The sequence below is a fragment of the Mus caroli genome, unplaced genomic scaffold (assembly GCF_978045245.1).
Source record: "Mus caroli unplaced genomic scaffold, Mus_caroli_1 scaffold_10, whole genome shotgun sequence".
In the NCBI taxonomy this organism is placed as follows: Eukaryota; Metazoa; Chordata; class Mammalia; order Rodentia; family Muridae; genus Mus; species Mus caroli.
Genome location: NW_028227265.1, coordinates 73,452,099 through 73,467,354, shown reverse-complemented (window position 1 = coordinate 73,467,354; position 15,256 = coordinate 73,452,099). Strand labels below are relative to the sequence as shown.

General features: G+C 36.8%; 1 protein-coding gene across 1 annotated transcript in view; it reads left to right on the top strand.

Moving 5' to 3' along the window:
* Positions 1-8,064, top strand: part of Hpgd (15-hydroxyprostaglandin dehydrogenase) — a 28,114-nt gene extending 20,050 nt beyond the window's left edge. The window contains exons 5-7 of the mRNA XM_021170107.3: positions 4,841-4,917; positions 5,992-6,155; positions 7,048-8,064. Of these exons, the coding sequence (XP_021025766.1) occupies positions 4,841-4,917; positions 5,992-6,155; positions 7,048-7,195 (389 nt within the window). The 3' untranslated portion in view covers positions 7,196-8,064. The remainder of the gene's footprint in view (positions 1-4,840; positions 4,918-5,991; positions 6,156-7,047) is intronic.
* The last annotated feature ends 7,192 nt before the right edge of the window (positions 8,065-15,256 follow it).

The following is a 15,256-nucleotide window of genomic DNA, read 5'->3' as shown; positions in this document are numbered from 1 at the left end:
TTTTGCAGATTATATACAATTGTGAAGGAAAATGTTCAGTAATTTCAAGTATTTCAGATTTCTTATATAGATTATATAAATCATTTTAATAACTGGGTACCATTTAGTAGTTCCTTGAATGGTCACAAAAAAATATTTGTGTGAAGAGTTTCTTCTTCTACTGTGTTGTGACCCACACAGCTTTGAATTTGACCCAACTGGGAGATGGAGAATAGATACCTGTACAGAAAAACTGTGATTGGTGGACCCTGAGCTCTGATAGACAGCAGCAACTGGATATACCAGCAGCCAGGAAATGTAACGTTTATTATATGCAGCTGAAGAAGGAGGTGGGTTATAGGCTCTCAGCCAGGGAACAGACAAAAGTGAAATTCTCAAGGAGGAAGCTGGGGTTGATACTTTCTGTACACATTGTTAAGATTCTTATTCAAATCAAAGGAGACCATGCCATTCCCCAAGTCTGACCTCGCAAAGGTCCTGCTATTTCATACGTCTGAGTATTGGAGTCCTTGACATATTCTTGCTCATGACATAAATGCTCATTCATACACTGTAATACTCCACTCATTGCCCTGTCAGTCAGAGCTTGAATCACAGGGTATGTCATTTTTGCTGTTGAGCATTAACTTTTAGTGCTAAGTACAGTGTACACTGCTTTATTTATTCATTCATTCATGAAAAGACATCTAATTTGTCTCCAACTTTGGGCAGTTGCAAAATAAGACCACTGGAAGCATCCGGGTGCAGAATTTTTATGAGGATGTAAGTATTCAATTACTTTGGGTCAGTTCCAAGAAAAAAATTGTATTGTAAAAATACATTTTGTCAAAAACTTCCAGGCTCACTCTATTGTGCCTGTACCATTTTACCTTCCCATCCATCAGCAATGAATAGGAAATCCTAGTGTACTATCTCACCAGCATTCACAACTGTTGGTGCCTGTGTTTGGGGCTATTTTAATTATTTCTGGCTAGAGAACTAAAATTTAAATAAAAAATAATTTGTGGCTGCCTGTGTACATATGACAAGGAGAAAGAAATTGAGAGTATGTCATCCATCAGCAGTGTGTACAAAGAGAACCAGAGATAAAACTGGGAGGTGGAGGGGTACCTCACTTTAATTTGCAGTTTCATAATAAAATGAGGTTGAACATATTTGCTTATACCTCTTTGCCATGTGTGTGTGTGTATAATCTTTTTTTAAATATTTTTATTACGTATTTTCCTCAATTACATTTTCAATGCTATCCCAAAAGTCCCCCATACCCTTCCCCCCACTCCCCTACCCACCCATTCCCACTTTTTGGCCCTGTACTGGGGCATATAAAATTTGCATGACCAATGGGCCTCTCTTTCCAGTGATGGCCGACTAGGCCATCTTTTGATACATATGCAGCTAGAGTCAAGAGCTCCAGGGTACTGGTTAGTTCATAATGTTGTTGCACCTACAGGGTTGCAGATCTCTTTAACTCCTTGGATATTTTCTCTAGCTCCTCCATTGGGGCCCTGTGATTCATCCAATAGCTGACTGTGAGCATCCACTTATGTGTTTGCTAGGCCCCTGCCTAGTCTCATAAGAGAGAGCTATATCAGGGTCCTTTCAGCAAACTCTTGCTAGTGTATGCAATAGTGTCATCGTTTGGAGGCTGATTATGGGATGGGTCCCTGGATATGGCAGTCTCTAGATGGTCCATCCTCTTGTCTCAGCTCCAAACTTTGTCTCTGTAACTCCTTCCATGGGTGATTGTTCCCAATTCTAAGAAGAAAGCTAATTTCACCTATATGAAAAAGTCATTTCATTTCTTTTCTGTTGAGTTTTAAGATTTGTTAGTTATGTTTGGTTAACAGTTCTTTAGCAGAGATAGATAGATAGATAGACAGATAGATAGATAGATAGTCTCCCAGTCTTTGTGAAAGTTGTTAGGTTGTGGAAAAAGGAAGAAGAGGTCATATCTAAATAATAAAGTAGAATTTAGTGGTGACACTTTTATGTAGTACTAGTCTATTCCATTGGTTATATGCCTTTTAACTTGCATATGGTTTCATTTGTTCTTAATTTCATTCATGTATGTATTGGAAATGAATTCAGGGCATTCCAAATATTTAAATTAGTATACCTATAAATTAAGTAAGGAAACCTGGCAAGAGAGGTGGCAGTGATTAAGACAAAGCTGTCAAGAATGCACAGCCGATGAGAAGTCTTGCTGAAAAACTAGAGTTTAAACTTGAAAATAAGCTTCCCCCCACCCCACCCCACCCCCATGTGTGTGTGTATGTGTATGTGTGTGCTGACACATGCACATGCACAAGAAACAAAAAGAGAGAACCTGAAAGACTGTATTTTCGCTTCAAGTCGATAAAGTCATCCAGAACATGAACATCCACAAAAACAGAGTGAGAGACAAGTCTGGGGTTGTTCAGCATGATTGCAGATCTAGCCAAGGAGAGCAGCAAGGAGCATATACGAATATATAGGAGGAAGAAAGAGCTTGGCCTGAAGGAGCAAAGGCTTGCAAAGCATAACTGTGTTTGCTACTAAAGAAGACATCAAGTCAAATGAAAACAAAAACTGAACTACTGTGTGAATGGAATGCCAGGGTCACACTTTTCCCACACCAGTACAAGTCTATCTGAAGTTTGAAGATCAATAATCCACCCTACCCACCCAAAACATGAAAAGCAATAATTGAAATCAGTACCTACTGTATGATGAAAATAGTCTATTCCATTTAACCAAATTATCTATAATAACCAACACATAGCTGGAAATTAGAATCCTCTTTATTTTGATTTTTATTACCATAAAACTGGAAAGAACCCAAATATTTATTGCCAGGTGAACACATATTATAGGTAAATGCTATATCATTCCATGGATTTCTCTTTAGAAAAATCATCATAGTAATGATAAATGAATCTCAACATAATTATCATAAATGCAAAAGTATCAGATAAAAACAACTTCAATGATGACATATACATAAAATTCTAGAAAATGCACACTGCCATAAAGCACATCAATAGTTTCCTGTGTCACCAGAGAAGGTCAGAAGGAAGAGATTAAAATAAATTACAGGTGATGGGGTTGTTCATTGTCTTGGTTGTGACCATAGCTTCATTTGTTTATACATATGTCAAAACTTACTGAATATTGTATGCCTGAGAAAAGAATATGCTGTTTTATTTTATGTCAATTATAACTCAGTAAAGCTGTAAAAATTTAAATCTGATGAAAACTTAATAAGAATGTTAGCATAAAATTCATAAACCCAATACTACTTTTTAAGTGGGAAGAAGTCCACTGGGGTATGGTAGCTCGTGCTTTTAAATTTCGCACTTGCACGGTTGTGGTAGAAGAGTTGAAAGTTCAAGACCAGGTTTCTGCTACCTAGAAAATTTGAGACTAGTCTGGAGTACATAATGGGACCTTGTTTGGATGGATAGTAAGTTGATTGGTTGATTGGTCTGTTGGTTGGGTGGGTGAGTGGTTGGATGGATAGATAGATAGATAGATAGATAGATAGATAGATAGATAGATAGATAGATAGATAGATCATACATACATACACACAAAGGCAAACAAGTTCTTTGAAATAAATTAATTGCATTTATGATTCTACTTCTGAAGTAATATTTTTTTTTGCTTGCTAATGACAACAAGACACTATTGAATATACTTCTCATATGTCACACTCTGAAATAACTATAGATCATAAGTTTGTCAACTTTCCATATCTAACAAAAATCCATCATCTTATTTACTGATATTTATGAACAATATCCTAATCCTTTTCATGGCTGTGTCGATTAGCCTACCTGTGATTAAGATGTACTTTTTTGACTCCTGCAAGATGTAAGCACCATCTTCCACAAGTTGTCCTTGTTCTGTAAACCTTTAATGAATAGGTAAGGCAAGGGTATAAACATTACCATCTAGCCATGCCTTCTTATTCCCTTTATCTTACACTTCTAACATCTCAATGTACCCTATGGTGACATTGTAAATTCTTGCTGACTGCCACTGATATAAGTAATTAACTTGAAAGTTTCCTGACCCAAAACAAGAAGAGGGCCAACATGTTCTAGTCCCTTGAGATCATTGTGTTCTAGGTGTGACCTACCATGCTCAGGGATTTAAACTCCTCTTGAGCAAATGTGCTTCATAAATTGAAGCCTGGAAGGCACTGAGGGAGTGGTTAAGGTCTGTGTGTATTGCTGAACTTTGGCATGACACTCTCAACTATGTGGTGGTGGTGGTGTGTGACTAGTTAACTGGGTGGAGACTGACACATCTCAACAGAATAATTTAAAATTAATATGACATTTGATACGAATCTCCCAGTAACCAAGGGTCAGTCACTGTTTCCTGAGTGAGAGAAATTATGTATTTAATAAGAATTAAAAGTAGATCATCTAAACCAAGCAAGGTGGTGCACACCTATCATCCTGGTACTTGCAAGGCTAAGTCGGGAGGATTGCAAGTTCAAAGACAGCCTGAGCTGTAGAGGGAGAGACTCTCGAAGAGAAAATTAAGTTAATGTGAGAGACTCATTAGACACAGAATATATAACTGACTAAATTTGTCTGTTTGGTTTTGATATGAGGGATAAGCTTGACAGTAATATTCATTGCACTTAAAAGGTTCTGTAGGGTGCTGGTTTGTGATGGCCTTAGATTTTCTATTGTACAGAAGTGAATGCTTTCACATAAATGAATCTTAGAGATTAATCTTAAATCGACATGACCATGAAACCCCGAGTGTGCAGTCTTTATAATACTTTTCAAAACATCAACTTTTCTTTTCAAAACATCAACTCACTTAAAATTTTTCTTTGTTTCAGGGCTCATGCCTGTTGCACAGCAACCTGTTTATTGTGCTTCGAAGCACGGCATCATCGGATTCACACGCTCAGCAGCGGTGAGCAAATCATAATCAAAACCTCTTTTCCTCCTTGCACTCATAAATGAAAACACAAATTTTATAAGAACAGAAGTTCAAAATTCAATATATCTGGCTGAAAGATGGAGAAAACAGCTTAGTTGACACTAATGAATATTTTAAGAATAAATAATGAGGAGATACTCTTTAAAATTGTATACAGTTTCTGTAATATTAATGTCAAGAGTCAGAACACTTAAATAGAATTTTGCCTGCTGTTTGGGAAACGTATTACAAAACATAAACACAGGGAAAAAAGGTTGGAAAGCCTCTGAGGGATACTGATAGAATGGAAGGACCAGGGAGATGCTGTGTTTTTCATTAGCTAGGAAAAAATAAACAGAACTGTCAGTGTTAATCATCCTGAGAGAAAAGCAGTCCTTACTCTTAATTTGGATTGATTAGAAGCCAGTACTGTCTTTGAAAATATTTCAATGTTTTAGAAAAAGATCAACCATTACAAAGCAGGAATTTATCTTTATGACAGATACCGCTACAGCTGGCTCTCATTGTTTGCAGCAGTTACATGCAAATACTAAATTTGTAAGTGTTGAACTATCATTTCTTGGAAAAATAAAAAGTAAAATGATGAACGGCCTGGCTTCACAACCTTTTTGTCAACCACACAACATTTAACTTTGGTTTTATGTGCATTTCTGTTTAATGAAAAGTTACCTTTATATATTGTAGAAATATTGATTTCAGAAGCAATAAAACTTCTGTTATGATGTTTGCCTCAATAAAACCTCAGTTGCCTAGCTTCAGGTCCTCACAGAGTTCAATAAAAAGAAAACCTTAGATAACTTTGTAATTTTTGGAGTTGTTGGTGGTATTGTTTTGCAAACAATTCAGTCAAGCTATCATACAGGAATTCTGTGTGTCAGGTATGTCTTTACACTCTATGTTCCTGCCCGCTGGCAACTGTTCCATATTTCAGAGCACATCTGACTCTTGTGCTTTAGATTAGCCTATAAGGAACTTTTTATTCCAGATTGTCATGTTCCATGCTTTTGAAAAAGCTGAAGCCTGAGACTATGTTCTTTTGATTGGCAGATGGCTGCTAACCTCATGAAAAGCGGTGTAAGACTTAATGCCATTTGCCCAGGCTTTGTGGACACACCCATCCTTGAATCCATTGAAAAAGAAGAAAACATGGGACAATATATAGAATATAAGGACCAGATCAAGGCTATGATGAAATTCTATGGGGTTTTACAGTAAGTAAAACTTTCTTTGCACAATGAAACAAAGCATTACCTACACAAGCAATCAACATTTTAAAGGTTTAGGCTTTAGAAAAGACTATATACCTCAAAGTTTGAATTGACAAACCTTTTGAAAGGAATAGAATTATGAGTAAACACTATGGAATTTGCTTTGATCAGCCTTTATTTTATTTACTTTGTATATGAAACCTTTCAATGCAATTATAGTTTGCATGCCTAAACTTCAAGCAATAAGCACATAAAACCCCTGTGAAATGTTTTACATCCAAAAATTTCAACGACTTTCATAAAAGCAATTGATCATCTCACACACACACACACACACACACACTGAGAGAGAGAGAGAAAGAGAGAGAGAGAGAGAGAGAGAGACCCAAAGAACTGTGTCTGAGTCAGAATGGATGGACCAGCACAAATATGGTCTCACAGAGACTGTGGCTGCATACACAGTGCTTGGACAAGTCTGGGCCAGATGGGGTCCCAGCATTGAGAGGGAAAGTAGACAAAAGCCCCCATCCCTAACCCTGAAGTTATCTCTAATTGACAACTACTGGCAAATGAAAAATAAAGATCTCCCATAAATGCTATTAACTGATTCTATTCCTCCCGCAATGGTGTTTGTCTGATATGTCTGATGTCTACTGATCTGATATAGATGGAAACATGATTGTTTTTATCAATATAATTAATGTCCTCAAATACATTGCCAAATGATCACTAAGTATATAATTTACTAATCATCTCAATTAATAAGAATTGGAGGTAACAATACCTTAGTGAACTATTTTTCTTATGACCAGGACGTGGGTGTGTTAGAAAATAACGTGAAGTTATTTAGTTCGATTCTTTAATTTCAAAACACAAATGTCTCCTTCATCTTTAGCCCATCAACCATTGCCAATGGATTAATAAATCTCATTGAAGATGATGCTCTCAATGGTGCCATTATGAAGATCACGGCATCGAAAGGAATCCATTTTCAAGATTATGATATCTCTCCATTACTCGTCAAAGCTCCATTAACCTCCTAAGCATCAGCCATAACTGAGAACAAGCACAAGTGACTCACTCAGACTGCATCCTTACCAATGTAGCTTTTTCAATGAAATGATGAAACCTACCTTCCTGGATCTGATGTTAATATTTTTCTAAATGATTAGTTGAATGTATGGTTAAACCTGTTTGATAAGCTAACAAAAATGCAGTGCAAACCAAAACTAGGTTATAACCTATAAATATCTTAAACCTATAATCTTAAAACCTATAATCTTAAAGACAAAACAAAGGATATTCCAGAAATATTCTGCCTCTCAGAGAACATATTTATAACAGTGCCTCATAAATATTAATGGTTTTCAGGAAGTCATCTTAAAGGAGATACTTGAATTGTTATTTAAGTCAAAGCAGATTTTAAATGATTCACTTCGTGTGTTTGCACTTCAAAAGCGGGAAGCTCCTTTACAATGGAAATATTTAGTAATAAAAGCTTGTACGGGACCTGCAAGCTAACCATTCCAACTCTTTGAAGCAGTGGTGTATTTGCGGGCCAGTGTTAGAGAATGAGTTCCAGTGTGGCCATGTCCCAGTGACAAGTCTGATGGATGGGAATATGAAACTGTTACCAACACTGAAAACTCACAGTTCAGGCCCAAATCAAGGAAGATGATTTTCTTTTCCTTCCTAATTTAAAATTTGTAATGGATTCCAAAACCCTCAGGAATGAAACTTTTAACAGTCATAGCAAAATGGGGGTGGGTGTAAATTTTATATATATATATATTTTGTATATGCTTATTATGAAATGATGCAAATGTATTTTCCAGATTATTTCTCTGTTGGTTTGTACCATGTTCAAAAGTGCCGATCTTTCAATAAAACTCTGTATTCTAACTCACATAAATTGCCTATTCTTTTCTGTAACCTTTTTTTTTTAATTCCTTTTTTTTTTTTATGTGCATTGGTGGTTGTTTGGGCGTATGTCTGTGTGAGGATGTTGGATGACCAAGAACTAAAGTTACAGACAGTTTTGAGCTGCCATGTGGGTTCTGGGAATTGTTCAATTCCAGCATCCTCTTGATGAACCAGTGCTCTTAACCTCTGAACCATCTCTCCTGTCCTGCCTAGTCGTGAATATAAACCTAGTGACACGACAGAAGCAATTCTGCCAAAGGCAAAACAGAATGTATTTGTACATAGACACAAAATCCATTATAACACTGTGTGATTGTCTGATGTTTTAAAATAGAATCATTAGATATACCTCCTTTGAGTAATACTATTTACAAGCAGTAATTAACACTAATGAAAGTAAAAGTACAAGAGTTTTTCAAATCGGTCAATTCCTCAAAGAAATGTTGTGTAAATGACTCACAGTGCCTGCAAAATCCAGGCCTCTCAGTGTGTAGAAAGACCCACTTATTTGAAATTGACGAGTATTTCCAAAATACTAAAAGATTAGCATACTCTGCACTAAGTCGTCCAGGAAGAACCATTCACTTAATTTGTAAGGTGTAATTTGGGTCTGAATGATTAGTCTGGAGTTTCACCAAATATATTGACATGAACCAGGAAATCAGTATCTGTGGAGATTTAGTAGATATGAATTACAAATAGATATAAACATATGCATATCCTAGTAGTGACCAATCAGCAAGTACTATACGTATGTGTAGTATGCCTTATCTTATTACATCTTTTTCCTTATAATGTAAAGTTACAACCTAGACTTCTTACTTATGGATAAATATTTTATACTTGTAGATATCAATGTATGTTATACTTTGAATTAAAAATTTTGAATGAACTATAAATGTATTTAAAATCAAATACCTCATAAAGCTGAAATATTATGACATGTTAAACATTTACTTAAAATCTATGTTCTATAAGTAGCTTTAGATAAATCTTTAATATTACATGTCTATATAATAGTTGCAAAAATAATTAAATTGAATACAGAATAGGAGTCTTTATTTCCTTAATTGTATTTTTCAGTGAAAATCCTCATATAAATTATATGTGACTTCAACTATTTAAAATAGTTTTCTTTATAAGTGAAATTAGGTTCTTCAGAACAGAGAACCTACACATACAAATTCATGAAAAGAGATTGAGGACTTGAGAAAAAGACATTGAAATTTTCAGCCACCCTAATTTTTCATTTTCTTTTTTTAAAATGACCTTGTTTCCTTTCTATTTTATTTTTATAAATTGGATATTTCCTTTATTTACATTTCAAATTTTTCCTCTTTCCTGGCCCCTCCCCCGAAACCCTCTATTCAATCCCCCTCCCCCTGCTTCTATGAGGGTGTTCCCCCACCCACTCACCCACTCCCACCTCTTTGCCCTCTCATTCCGTACACTGGAGCATTGAGCCTTCCCAGGACCAAGGACCTCTGCTCCCATTGATGCCCAACAAAACCATCCTCTGCTACATATGCAGCTGGAGCCATGGGTCCCTCTCTCCATGTGTACTCTTTGGTTGATGGCTTAGTCCCTGGGACCTCTGGAGAGATATTGTTGGTTGATAATGTTCTTCCTGTGGGGTTGCAAACCCTTTCAACTCCTTCAGTCCTTTCCCATTGGGAACTCAATGGTCAATCCAATGGATGGCTGTGAGCATCTGCCTCTGTATTTGTCAGTCACTTTCAGAGCCTCTCAGGAGACAACTATATCAGGCTCCTGTCAACAAGCACTTTTTGGCATCGACAATAGTGTCTGTGTTTGGTGAGTGTATATGGAATGGATCTCCAGGTGGAACAGTCTCTGGATGGCCTTTCCTCTAGTCTCTGATCCACACTTTGTCTCTGTATTTGCTCCCATGAGTATTTTGTTCCCACTTCTAAGAAGGATGGAAGCATCAAATAAAAACTTTAAATAAAATAGTATTACATGAACAGAAGCATTCAGATACCATGACTGCCTATCTAATAGCCAGTTTGGATGAGCGATAATAAGTCTGTAACATATACAATGTAAACATGGCAAACAACATTAATCATGTCCCAAGCAAGAAAAAAAATGAAAACACGCAATATTTTTTCATGCTCCTTAAAGTGGCCCTAACTTAAAAGTTATGGATTGTTTATTTCTGGAATTTTCCATTTAACGTGTTCAGACTATTGCTGGCAATGAATACTAAAACCATGGATAATGTAGGACTACTGTACTGTAGGAAATGCATTCTCACATCTCAGGACCTTACCAAAACAGAATCGTAACTTTTTTGAACAAAAGTATTCAATGTAGGTATATTGTAGGCAAGGTAATGGTTCAAAGGTTCATATCACTTACTGTTCACCGCTCCACCACAGTTCAAAGTCTTATATATTATTCAGATAGGACCAAGGCACACCTGCTTCATATCTACTTCATTCTATACTGTGGTAATTTTAAAAGCTACTCAAACAGCCCCGCCTACAAGCAAAGGTAGCATGGTAGGATATTTTGAAACATGATCCCTACCTGCAAAGTCATTTTACAGCAGCAATTCCACATTTGGAATGAGAATATGAGGCATTGGTTCTCAGGGAAGAGCTAATGTATCTGAATTTCCTCTCATGTCTTTAAGATTAAATATAATACTAGTTTAAATCATTGCAGTGTGGTTACTTAGTATTAGCTTTTTCTTGATGTTGCAAACACCCGAAGGAATAAAAAAACAACTTAAAACAATTTATTTACAATGTTTAGATTTACAATCTATTCTTTTCTTGGGTTGGTTTTGGTTGGTTGGTTAGTTGGTTGGGTTTTTTTATTATTATTTTATTTTTATTTTTTTAGTTATTTTCTTTTATTCATCATATTAATCCTTGGTCAGATATGTTGCTGATAAAGATTATCTCCCATTATTTAGGCTTCCTCATCACTTACTTGACTTTTATTTCTTTTGCTGTACAAGGGGTTCCAGGCCTTTTGATAAAATCCCCATTAGTGCAGCTTTGTTAAATGTCTTATAAGATGTCTTTTAGCCCACAGCTCAGCTGATTGGGAGAGTTCACTGAATTCTGCAGCTGTAGTGGGCACTGCCATGGCACAGTTACAAGTAAGAGTAAATATTCAAAGGAAGCTTGGTGGAGTAAGTGCTGAGCGATTGCACCTTAGAGACTGCAGAAGCAGCTGTATCCTTTATTTATCCCATTATAATCAGTAACTAGTTCCACCATGGCTTTTAGGCAGCTAGCTTACCTGTTCAGCTTTAATTCTTAGTAAGAACAACAGATTTACTAAAAACAGATAGGAAGGTGGATCTCCGTACTAGTTACTGAAAAATAAGGACGCCTGTGAGAGTGTCTTAAAACAAAACAATGTAATTTACCACATCCATTTCCTCTTCCTTAAAATTTGCTCTACATCATTTGCCACTATTTGACAGCATTTCCCCATACTAAGACATTCAAACCGTTCAACCAGTCATTCTAAAATAACTCCTGAGACAGTTCCCGGCCATCCCAAACAGAAACACATATACACGTTTGGTGCAAGATGCTTCCTGGGGAAACACGAAACACGTATCAATTCACCACAGACAGAAGTAACTATTCACCAAGTGTCCAACTTGGTGAACCAATGGGTGTGTTGGTGTTGTTTCCAGGAATACTGGTGAGAAGTTGCTCACAGAAGTAGGGATGACTCCAAAGCAGCTGCATCACTGAGAACCCCACTGAAGCATGGAGATGACTCATGAAACCAGGGCCACTGGCATGTTTTACATGGCTTGCTCCCCTCAACAGGTGTGTTTTCTAGACAGTTCTCAGGGGAGTCTCCTCTAGACAGCGTGGCTAGTCAGAGTCTCCCACCCCAGCTATTTTTACTGTGTCTGTAACCTTGGGGAGGGACTTCATGAATCCTGTAAACTTTAGTTCTCTCAGAACCTGTAAGGGCTCTATTTTAAATATTTATGCTTTTGTTTGTTTGCCTGTTAGAGATGTTACCATTTCCCTCTTCCCTTTCCTCCTTCCAAAATTTTCCTTGTACTGTCCCATCCCTCTTGCTCTTTCAAATTCATAGCTTGTTTTCCTTTCATTATTCTGTTGGTGGGGGTGATGGTGGTGGTATGTGTGTTTGTGTGGAGAGATAATTGAATAACCAATTATTGTTCCCTTACCTGAGGAAGCCTGGTTTTCTTTCTTTCAGTAGTCCTGTTACCTATAATTCTTTGTCTGCAATCAAAGGCCTCATGTGCTTTTTCCTATACATATAAGTATGTCTACTGGTATTTCCCTCGTTCATGTCATATTTATCATATGTAAGCAGTCATGTTGGTAAGACTTGATAGATGTAGCTCCCAATTCTACTAGGACATTTAGTAGATGAGTCTATTAGAAGTAAAGAAAATGCTACAGATAGGATCAACAGAAAACAAATGCAAACAGTTATTGACTTATCTTTCAACGAACAGTTTTTAGTTTTATGATGGCCAAAGAGTTAAACACTGTAACAGGCACAACTACGAATACCTATTGGAGAAATGAGGATTTTCAACCACACTAGCCTGTTTTCTTCAACAGAAGGAAATAAATGCCACCTATTCATCTGGAATGCCAGATTGAAAAGTGGCCATTCAACCTGGTGATTCTTTGTTAGTCTATTAGGAGCCAACCTCCAGCTGAATCTGCCCAATATTCTGAACACTGTTCAGACCCTATGCCTGCAATGAATGGGGCACATCCCTATGAAAGAAGACCTATGGACTTTTCAGCCTCCACCTATACAAGCTCTCCTTTTTGTTACAGATCCTTCGTAGGCCCTACCTCTGAGTTCTGTTTATTAGCCAATAAAATCCATTCTTCTTGTAAAGGTCGTCAGTCCCAAGTCCCACTATGTTTAAGTGTGTAAAAGAGTAAACCATGATGTCAATCCCTGGAGGCCAGGACCTAGTGCCTGCAAAAGAGGGCACTGTCTCCGCTTTCATTCTTCACCTATCACAGGGGCCCTTATGCTGGCCAAGAAGCTCTCAGGGCACCCTGACAATCAACAGCCAACTAGAACAATACACTGAACTTTTAATCTTAATATTTTTCAGAGTGTGCCAATGTGTATGATAATACTACATTTTCTTATGAGTATGAAGCAACAAGGTATCACAACTCCTATTTCATCACACACTAATAAACATAAGAAAGCAGTACCTGACGTGGATGTTACATTACATTACACTACAGGATTTTACACAACAGATTGGAATACTCACTCCACTTTGACTTCTGTTATTTTCACTTGGGTATATTCATCAACATGTTACTCCATTGAAAGGTTGAGATGTATTTCTGGTTGCATAAGTGATCCTGCTCTATGGTAATCATTCTGTCCACTGATCTAGCACCAAAGACTTTTTGCAATATGTAATGTGCAGTTTTCTTCCCTGGTATCTCCCTCTTTCTCTTCTCTCTTTTATGATTTTAGTGGGTTTTACTAGCTTCTCTGAAACTCAAGTATGCCTAATATTTTCCATCTCATACCACATAATTCCAAGGTTATCATGACTGCACTTTTATTGACCCAGTTTGGCTTCTATATTTATCACTGTGAGTTAACATCTTAGCCACTCTATGTGGAATTGCCATAAGAAAGAGAGACTACCTATAGTTGTGCTCTAGGAAGGGTTTTTTGAATAAGTGCAAGTAAAAAGGATGCATCATGAAGTACCATCAGAATTATGGCATCCAATTTAAAAGCATGTGTTTTCCAAGTAGGGAATTCACTAATAATTGAGATGATTCAGCTGATGAAAGTAAACCACTGGCTAGGTCCTTGTATTCAAAATATAAGTGAGGAGTAAAGTCAAATGATTTTATATGCATTTTAAAAACATGCTATTTTACAATACAGAACAATGACTTTGTTGGTTTATACAAAGTAAAAGCCATTTACAATTATACCTTTATTTTTTTATTTAACCCCAAAGGGTTGGCTCTGGAATTGTTATTCTACTTAACTTTCTTTTTAACAATATTGGTTTGCTTATCTCCAATGTTTTCATAATCTGAATTGTTTTGGTAGGATACCTTGTGAATTCCGTGACACTACTTTCACTGAGGCAGCCCTGAGATAACGGCCATGTAGGTGTCTAATTCTCTAGACAGTCTGGCTAAGACCTATCTAATGAGTCATAGTAGTCATCTAAATTTAGATTAATACAATACAAATCTTTTTTATGATGAAAGAGTTATAAAATCCTGACTGTTCCACTGTTTCTTTCCATGGGGAAGTATGGAGACAGGAAGGTTTCTATCAGCAAGGATATTTGGAGTATCAGTTTTCTTAAACAAATTTCATTGTCTTTATCTGATGGTCGCCAAACTGCAATGTGAAAACATGGTTATGTTTTTCTTCTTCCTGCATCTAATCAGTAAGGGAGTAGTGGAAGTTTATGGGAATAACACAGACACCTAGGATTTTGATGGAGGTGAGCATGAGGTTTATGAGGTCATCAAGTCAGAAAAAGTAACCTTTCTAGACTAGACTCTTAATTACTTTTCTAATATTTTACTCTGACCCTCATTCACTGTACAAAGTCAAGCTCTCCTAACATTGCATACTCATTAATTTATTTTTATTTTTCTTGTAATTAATCTCAAGCCTATAGTGTTTACCACAGTCAATTAACCCCCAAATACTGTTATTGAGGTGATTTATCTTACTCCTCTCATTGCACAGTTTCTCAACCCCTAACCTTGTCTGCTATTTCCAGAAGCATGAAACTGAACCGTCTAGCCAGACATGCCAGACATCCACAATCGGATCTCAGGTCAGAGCCCCTCCTTACAAATGACATGCTTCTCACCCTGTACTCTGGCTCTGCTCATAAGTCTATTTGCTTTGCCCATAAGTCTTCCATCTGTTGACGTTGGGCAAGGGGGGAGAAGATTCTTTCAAATGGAAAAATATTAAAATTGAGGTGGAGTAAGACGGGTGCATAGGTTCTAAAGTAGAGACACTAGGAGGAAAGTAGGACATTTCTCAAAGAAATGTGCACTTACAACTTAGTCTAGCATAAAAGCATAAGGAATAGATTTCTGAATTCAATTCTCTGCACGCAGATGTTTGTAATCACTGTTAATTCAGATTCAATTGAACAAAGAGTATGCTTT